Source organism: Diplotaxodon limnothrissa, linkage group LG11, assembly GCF_057381915.1.
Source record: "Diplotaxodon limnothrissa isolate DT_005_m linkage group LG11, D_limnothrissa_male_GT1.1, whole genome shotgun sequence".
Classification (NCBI taxonomy): Eukaryota; Metazoa; Chordata; class Actinopteri; order Cichliformes; family Cichlidae; genus Diplotaxodon; species Diplotaxodon limnothrissa.
The window spans coordinates 39,329,411-39,338,395 of record NC_140606.1 but is presented as its reverse complement, the minus strand read 5'-3'; the positions used below and the strand labels follow the sequence as shown (position 1 = coordinate 39,338,395).

General features: G+C 44.0%; 1 protein-coding gene across 4 annotated transcripts; it reads left to right on the top strand.

The window, feature by feature from the left end:
• Positions 1-5,953: 5,953 nt before the first annotated feature.
• Positions 5,954-8,985, top strand: LOC146623606 (uncharacterized). 4 transcript variants are annotated; one of them, XM_085366733.1, is made up of 7 exons: positions 5,954-6,151; positions 6,258-6,341; positions 6,544-6,605; positions 6,888-7,139; positions 7,249-7,393; positions 7,917-8,025; positions 8,406-8,985. In XM_085366733.1, exons 4-7 carry the CDS (start codon positions 7,070-7,072, stop codon positions 8,529-8,531), a joined length of 450 nt encoding a protein of 149 aa, XP_085222859.1. In that variant the 5' UTR covers positions 5,954-6,151; positions 6,258-6,341; positions 6,544-6,605; positions 6,888-7,069; the 3' UTR covers positions 8,532-8,985. The 4 variants fall into 4 exon arrangements, with proteins under 4 accessions (XP_085222859.1, XP_085222861.1, XP_085222858.1 ...); XM_085366732.1 differs by lacking the exon at positions 5,954-6,151 and having other exon boundaries at positions 6,188-6,341; XM_085366735.1 differs by lacking the exons at positions 6,258-6,341; positions 6,544-6,605 and having other exon boundaries at positions 6,971-7,139.

Below are 8,985 nucleotides of genomic sequence, written 5' to 3'. Positions count from 1 at the left end.
TGATGACAAGCAGGAGGTGGTACACCACACTAGGAGGAGTATTCTCTAATAGCAACAGAAAAAGACCGCTCTGACAGGTATGATTTAAACCATCATAAAACTGTGACTCAAGACCAACAACGTGTTCAAGTCACAATAAATGAATGTTATGATCAACTGTGTCAAAGGCTCAGCCAAATCTGAAAGGACTAAAACAGCAGAACAACCTGAGCCAACAGTAAAAAGAAGGTCAATACAAACTCGTAAAGGTGCCGTCTCAGCACTGTGACGAGATTTAAAACCAGACTGGAACTCTTCAGAAATGTCACAAAGTGCCTGAAAACAACCTCTTCCAAAATCTAGGAGTTTCCAAAATTGGCCTGTAGTTAGAAAGAACATTTGGATCCAGATTTTTGTTTTTTTTGGTTTGCACAACAGCATGTTTGAAAGCAGCTGGTACACAACCTAATGACAAGGAAGCATTAATTAAAAGTAAAATACTAGCCCCAGTAACATGAAGAGCTTCCTTGAAAAGGTGGGAAGGGAGGACATCCTGAGGGGGATATGAAGGTCTTAATTTATGGGCTCAAATTGTGGTCATAAATATTTTGTACTTGTAAATCAGGACTTGTGTGTGAAACTCTGCACTCAAGTTTCAAGTTACAAGTACGAATTTTGACCCTATTTTTCTTCCTTTCGTCTGATTGGCCAATGTCATGTCAATCATAAATTTAACTATCCAATCAGAGAACAGATGGGTTTGGCTTTTTTGAACTGCAGGTCCTTGAAGGGTGATACAGTTTGAAGCTGGAGGATCTCTATATAAATATCCGATAGCAGCTAGGTCCCCTAACTTTCAGCAGCTGTTGAAAGGATAAAGTTGTGCTATATCAGTGGTTAGAAATACATTATTACTTTAGGATTAGTTTAACACAAAGTCAGGGCTGACCCGGGACCATGGCTGTGAGTCACAGTGCGCAGCATAAAAGTCCTTTCACATCGGACGCAGCATGTGCTGCTAATGCTAACTGCTAACTAAAAGCCAAGGATCCAGGATTTGTTGCTGGCTGCTGGGCTCTGTGTGCAGCAGCTCTACCTGTACTAGATGCACCTGCTCCTTGTCGTTTCTATCTCTGACTTTATGTCCTCTACAAGAGTTTCTGTTTCTTTTTGCTGGTTCTTCAAATGTTCAATAAAAACATGTATGCTAATTCATAATGAAGAAAGCTTTGTAAGTATCCCCACTAGTGAAGACTGTCATTTCCACAACACTGCCCCCCTGAGGTTCGCAGCGCTGTTGAAAAGGCTGTGGAAGTCCCTGTATTAAACACGCAGACCTGTGACACAAAAATCACCAAACTCGGACGACCACAGACTGTTTTCCTTCGTGGTGATGAAAGAAAACGCTGGGCTGGCATGTAAAAGGGCATTTATTCCCTTCAAAGACCTGAAGCTCCATGAAACCCTCCTCCAATAGCCAAACCCACCTGTTCTCTGATTGGATAGTTAAATTTGTGATTGACATGACATTGGCCAATGAGATGAAAGGAAAATTCGTACTTGTAACTTGAAACTTGAGTGCAGAGTTTCACACAGATTTTTTTGGCTAAGTCCACACAAATCTTTTTTACACACACAAATCCTGATTTACAAGTACAAAATATTTATGACCACAATTTGAGCCCATATCAATTCACTGATTACTTCCTGTAAGACAATGAAAGTCCCAGACTGCTGACAAACAGTAGAGCACTTAGAAGGTGGATCTAGGTCTAACACTGAAGTATTGCAAAGTTATCACAAAGTGCAGAGGAAGCCTCTGTAGGAACAGTGGCACCAGGGTTAATTACCAATATTAAAGAGAACTCGGGGCTTGTGAGTGTTGGTAGAAAGGACGTTGGACAGAAAAGCAGATTTTGCAGCTTTAAAAGTGACCTGATATTTTGATAAGTAGTCGTGTAGGATGCCCGAAGACACCTGGAGTTTGTCCTTCTTCTACTTTCTCTCTGTGTGACGACTGAGAGTGTAGGTGGGTTATTCCAGCCAAGGTTGATGATTTACTGCGTTTAGTCCTGAGCGGAGCAGCAGAGTCACTCATCCTAGAGTGCGTTAGGGTTACAGATCAGCTAGCTCTTTAACGGGTAGGCTGGCATCGTAAAGAGCAGAGATAATGAAAGGAAAAGTGAACAGCGGTCAATGCATTTAACTGACTCGCTGTTCAACTCCGGATTACACAACATCATATTAAGCATCACAGGGAAATGATCCCACAGTCTTTGATTTCAAACATTCAGGCCATTTGACAGCACCAGATCGAGTGTGTGACCTTTTCCATGAGTTGGCTCGCTCACCCACTGAGTGTCGATAAGGGCGAGGAAGGCCTTTTAAATCACCAACAATTAAAACATGGTCATATCCTGGATCATTGTAACTCCTGTACTACGGTCTTCCCTCTTCTCTTCTTCTTAGACTGCAAACAGTCCAAATGCAGCAGCCCGCCTCTTGACTGGTACCAGGAAATTTTGCCATATTACCCCTGTCCTAGCTAGCCTGCATTGGCTGCCCATAAAGTACCGTATTCAATTCAGAATATTACTCCTTACATTCAAAACTATTAATAAATTAGCACCAAGTTATCTTAGTGAACTTCTTAAGCCACATACTCCTGCTAGAACACTCAGATCTGCCACTCAACTACTTCTGACCCAACCCAGATCTCGGCTGAAGTCTCGGGGTGACCGTGCGTTTGCTCCGGCTGCCCCGGTACTGTGGAATAACCTTCCTCTCGACCTCCGCGCATCTGATTCCATTGCACTGTTCAAATCACGACTAAAAACCCACTTATTCAATCTTGCCTTTCCCTCTAGTTAATATTTCTTTTATGACTTTATAGCATGCACTTTTATGCTCATTTAAATTCTTGCTTGCTCTGTACCTGTTGCTTTCCTGTGTGTCACTGACAGCTACCTGCTTGCATACTTAGTACTTGCTTTGGTCCTATTTCTATTATCCTCCTCCTATACTCTATCTTACTTGTTAAGCACCTTGGCATACCCTTGGTTTTTAAGTGTGCTTTATAAATAAAGTTTATTATTATTATTATTATTATAAGACTCCCCAGCAAGTCAGCAAAATCAAGATTAATATCCTTAAAGCATTTCAGTGGATGATCCACCACAGTGCAGCTGTGGAGTTCAGTCACAGCTGGGGTAGAAAACAGGTGAAAGTTCCCAACAGTGAAATTCATTTTTAAATATTGAAGCTAGACCTCCACCTTTACCAGAGAGATGAGAAGTGACCAATCGGGAGGAAGGAGTTCTGAGAAACAAGAAGACTCACCAGGTCGAAGCCGAGTTTCTGTCAGGAATATAAAATCGAGTTCTGACAACATGAAAAGCGATCTGGTGTTTAACGGGGACAATCACAGCGTGATCACATCGCTGCTAACAGGAGCAGGCAGATTCACACCACCTCTGTAGGATGCACCCACCGCCATAGAGGTGGAGGCAGGGCAGAGGGAGTGGAACGGGGTGGATCCGTTAATGAACACTGAATCTGTATCTGGACCCTTTCGATGTGGAGCAGCAGCGGCTCTACTCTGAGCCCCTACCAAAAGGCTGAACTCCTCCCCCTATCTCTAAGGAAGAGGCCAGCCAACCTTCGGAGGAAGCTCATTTCCACATCTTGTATCCGTGATCTTGTTCTTTCGGTCACTACCAAGAGCACTCCACCGTTTTTGAGCTGAGGACCATGGCCACAGATTTAGAGGTGCTGATTCTCATTCCCAGCCCTTCACACTTGGCTGTGAACCACTCCAGTGCGAGCCGAAGGTCATCACCTGAACAGAACCACAAACAGAACCACAAACAGAACCACATCATCTCCAAAAAATTCAATTCAATTCAATTTTATTCATATAGCGCCAAATCACAACAAAAGTCTTCTGAAGGTGCTTCATAGATACAGAGAAAAACCCAACAATCATATGACCCCCTATGAGCAGCACTTTGGCGACAGTGGGAAGGAAAAACTCCCTTTTAACAGGAAGAAACCTCCGGCAGAACCAGGCTCAGGGAGGGGCGGGGCCATCTGCTGTGATTGGTTGGGGTGAGAGAAGGAAGACGGGATAAAGACATGCTGTGGAAGAGAGACAGAGGTTAATAACAGATATGATTCGGTGCAGAGAGGTCTATTAACACATAGTGAGTGAGAAAGGTGACTGGAAAGGAAAAACTCAATGCATCATGGGAATCCCCGGCAGCCTAAGTCTATTGCAGCATAACTAAGGGAGGATTCAGGGTCACCTGGTCCAGCCCTAACTATATGCTTTAGCAAAAAGGAAAGTTTGAAGCCTAATCTTGAAAGTAGAGATAGTGTCTGTCTCCTGAATCCAAACTGAAGCTGGCACCTGAGATCCTGAGACCACCCAAGTGGAAACCTTCCACCACTTGGCTACACCTAGAAATTCTGTCCATAAAAATTATTAACAGAATCTGTGACAAAGGGCAGCCCTGGTGGAGTCCAACACCCACCAGAAATGAGTCTGACACACTGCCAGCTATGCAGACCAAGCTCCTGCAACGGCTGCATAAGGATCAAATGTGCCCGAAGCTACAGGCCAGACACCACATACTCCTGAAGCACCTCCCACAGGATACTCCGAGGGACACGGTCGAACGCCTTCTCCAAATGTTCCACGACCGGGACGAAAACCGCAGTGTTCAGTTTTACGTTTTATGTTATGTCAACTTGTTTCAACGGGAGACTTCTTAGCCAACAGGCTACGATACATCTGAGGAATGTTAAAAGATGCCCCCGTAGATGATCCCTGTCTAGACACAGAACAGGCATTTCGGACGTACTACTCATTGAAACATAAAATGACATGTTTGCTTTAAAAGCATCAACATCAGCTCCTCTCTGACAGCATGCTGGGAGTTTGTAAAAATCACTGGGTCTTCATTGATCACATGATCACACAAACATCTGGAACAGTCCTGACACACTAAGGAACAATAATATGAACAACTTCCCTGACTGGAGTTTTAAAGGAATTAAATCCTTGGAACATATATTCAAAGGAACAGACTTTATGCCGTTGCACAGATTAGTTGGACATCATGGGGTTAACAAGAACAGATCTTTGAATATCAACAGATTAAATCTATTATCCATTATAGTAAATGCCATCATGGTCCACTTGGGCAAATGTACATGTTGAGCATTTTGTTTGGCCTTCAGACAACAATTCTGATTTCCACACTGCCAGACAGGACAGTGGGTTCCCTGCAACAATCGTTCGTAGAAAAACGATTCCTTTCCCTGTGAGCTGGGTTTGCATTGTTTCTGATCTTCGTGCAGCGTGCACATCAGCCCCATACACACTGCTTTACTCTGAAGCTCATAACCCACTGACTCCTGTTTAAACCTGTGAGCAGAAAATTAGGGATAATTGTTTGGGACAGAAGCTTTGTGTAGGTTGTTTGTTTGCTTTTTGGCAGCTCAGGAAATTTTGAAGTCACGCCATCCAGCATGAACGTTGAGCTTTGGACGGGGACGGCTGCAGCTAAGCTGGTGAGGAGAGTTTAGCTGCACTGCAGGTGACTGTAGAAGCAGTTTTACCCAAACGAGTGCATCGAAATTCACTTACAAACTCTCGTTCACACCCCAAAAGCTCGCAGCTCATTGATCCAGCCCGAGTCCTTTCAGACTTCAAAGCTGCTCTAACTGTCGGGCTGACATGGACACGGACGGGATGACTCTGTGGGAACAGCCCGAGTTCCTCTGGCAGTGAGGGCCTGGGCTCCTCATGACTGAGGAAGATTCAGGAGCTCCTCACAAAAGGAAAAATGTTCATGGTGTTTATAACCTGCAGCTGAGGTGGACTTCAGACAGTAAATCGATGAATAAAACAGGAACATAAATAAATGATTAGCCCAGTAATCGCTCATGCCCTTTGGATGTCTGAGGCCCATCAAGGAGGAACTGCAGCTCACAGAAAACTGATTCTCTGCATTGTGCTGCGATGACCTGCTGATGATGAAAACTGCTGTTTGCCATCAGCAGTGTGGAAATCCCAGCTCGTCTGCCAAGAGACAAACACGAGCGCAGGGGGGAGACCGTCACGCTGTCGGGACTATAAAACTTCAGCTGCATGTAGCTGAGATATAATGTACGAATTGTGAACATTCTCAAAACTGTATTGTACATAGGTTATACTTTTTTATTGTGTGAACTTTATTTTTGTGGAACTAAGGTTCCGTGTGTTATTGTTGAAGTGGGACATTAATCAGTGTAACGCCACCTGCGGCCACATTGCGGGTGTGGGGTTTCCTAGCCAGAGCTGTACGGACTCCACACTGGTGAGGCACGCTTTCTGTAGCTCTTCTCCCTGTACTAAATTATCCATATAAATTCGGTGTATTTGTCTTTGTTAAGTATTGGCTCCTAGGGTTAAAAGCTCTCAAAGTGTTTTCAATCGCTTTGAGTGAGAAAAATGATATTTGGAACTGCGCTTTATCTGTTGTATCAGCCGTTTGTGTGGAACTGACTTGTGTTAAACAGGGTGAGGAGAAGCCTGCTGCCGCTGTGTGACACTGATTTTGCTGCTGCACTCTGTTTTATAGGTATGTGTAAATGTGTAGTTTTTGTTTTATGTGTATAACGAGCTCATGTCCCGAGGCTGTGCTCTGAGCAGTATCTTCAGCCATGTTGGGAAGAGTTAAAAAGTTGTTTGAATATGTATTATGCAATTGACCTATTTTAATGGGAATTTGAATGTTATACGTTATTGTTAGTGATTCCATAATTGTCTCTCTTTTACCCCACTGTAATATTTGATTTTGAAGTGGCGGTTGTGAAAATTATTATTTTGATAAGTTGTATTTTCTTTTATATGATGCAAGCAGAGCTGTACGGACTCCACACTGGGTGAGGAGAAGCCTGCTGCCGCTGTGTGACACTGATTTTGCTGCTGCACTCTGTTTTATAGGAATAAACCCTGTTTCCAGCCAGTCCGTGTCTGTTGTCACAACGCAGTCGACCATTTCACATCTGCTACATGCACGTCTGTGACTGAGACAAACCCGCGATGGCTTCCCTCAAAGCGCTGCTCTCTGCGCTGACCCTGCTGGCTCTGACTGTGGACGCCTCGTCTGGCCGTGAGTATTTCATTTGTTTAAGCGCCGTGTGGCTTAAAGCCGCTCGCAGTGGTGCTGCGTGATGTTTGTAGAGCATAGTTTCAATAAACCTCCCGTTTCCTTCTGTCAGCCGGGTACAGCAACTACAACTACGACCTGTCCGGTCAGGACCTGACCCGTCTCTACAACTCGCCGGTGATGACGGCTGAGAGGATGAAGAGGCCGCTGGAGGGGACGCCAGTTATACTGGGACCACTCAGCCACTCCGGGGTTCGGTCGGTCCGCACTGAACACAGAAACATTTCCACAAACAAACAGAAGTTGAAACCAATAATCTCAATGCTTTTGAAGATCTTTAGTTAGTTTGACTTTAATTCTGAAACATAACAAACAAAAATGTTCCCTCTGTGCCGTTTGACACTGTAAGTGTGGGAACTGAGGAGACTGTTACTGCAGAGTCACAGTTTCCTGTGCTTGCTTGTTTGTGTTTGTCGTATTTTTGTATTCAATAAAGCTCCAGATGTTTTCTTTGGATGGCGGCACAAACATCATACTGTTCCATTAAGACAACAGTGGAGCTTTTTTAATGCATATTCCAGTTTGTACAAACAGCTGAAACCCTTAAATGCATCGTTCTGATCACTGTGCTGTTGTGATTTCATTGTGCAGAAAGCAAGCAGATGTGTTAGACCAACTGAGGTCGACACGTCACATGTGCTGGAATAACAAACATTGTTCTGACAGCCGTCAACGTGAAAATCAAAGAGCAGCATCTTCAAACCTCTCGTTCTTTTGTAGGGTGACGCTAGATGATGGCTCTCAGTGGCTGATCCATAAAGGAGGCGGATTCGGATTATCCTCTCAGACGGTCGTGACTGATGCTCGACACATGAGCTCGGCCTGGACGGTAAACTTCAAACATACAACCAGCATGTCCATTTAATTACAGTCTAATCATAAACTCTGAAACGTGGCTCTATTGTGTTCAACAAGTCCACAAACAGTCAGGAAAAACAGACAAAAAAAAGTAAATACCTTCAGCTCGTTGCTGGTGTGTATACTGGTGGCCAACAGAAACCATTGGAACCAGACCAAAGTGAAAAGGAGATGTTTGGCAAAAACAAACCAAAACGAGATCCTGCAGACTCCCGATTACAAACAGACACTTTATTTCCTGCACGCTGATTCTTCTTGGAATTTGTGTTGACGTGAAACTTTCAGTGAGAGTTTTAATCCAAACATTTACTTTTGATTCTTTCTGACCTTCTGTCTCGTTTTTGTCTGCAGCCTGTCAGTTCTAGAGAATTCCAGGGTTCAAAGACAGTTTCAGACTTCGTGAGTGCTGGAGGACCCAACTACAACTTAGTCTCTGATAACTGCCACCTGGGATCCTGTCGAATGATGAACCAGTAAACATGATTCAAAGTTCCTGATAATAAAGGCCACCCTCACACAGACTGTGATGTGTCTTTTCTTCCACTTGGAGGCTCCAGACTTCACAACAAACACCCCACTGACTGTAAGCTTCAGACAAACGTCTGCACACATTCATATACACAAGAATGTCTACGGATCTCCTTTCTTAAAGGCGTCTCTGACACGAGGAAAGATGACAGTCTGCATGTCTGTGGGAACTAAGGTCCCTGCTGTGGAACAGAGACACCACCACTTCCTCTCTTCACATTACACTGACAGCTGTAACCCTGGATGTCTGTGGGCTTATGGGAAATGCTGTTCACACAGTGACTACTGAAAACAAGATGAAATTATATCAGTTCTTACACATGTCTGTGTGTGACTGAGAGCCTGTTCAGAGGATGGAGGTTTCATAAAATCATAAACGAATAAAACCTTTCAGTGTCAAACA

What these genes read in the sequence shown, in the direction of transcription:
- LOC146623606 (XM_085366735.1), top strand. Translation starts at nt 7,070, where the DNA reads ATGGCTTCCCTCAAAGCGCTGCTCTCTGCGCTGACCCTGCTGGCTCTG. An exon ending in TGTGGACGCCTCGTCTGGCC is followed by an intron (nt 7,140 to 7,248) that starts GTGAGTATTTCA and finishes TCCTTCTGTCAG; the next exon opens with CCGGGTACAGCAACTACAAC. An exon ending in CTCAGCCACTCCGGGGTTCG is followed by an intron (nt 7,394 to 7,916) that starts GTCGGTCCGCAC and finishes GTTCTTTTGTAG; the next exon opens with GGTGACGCTAGATGATGGCT.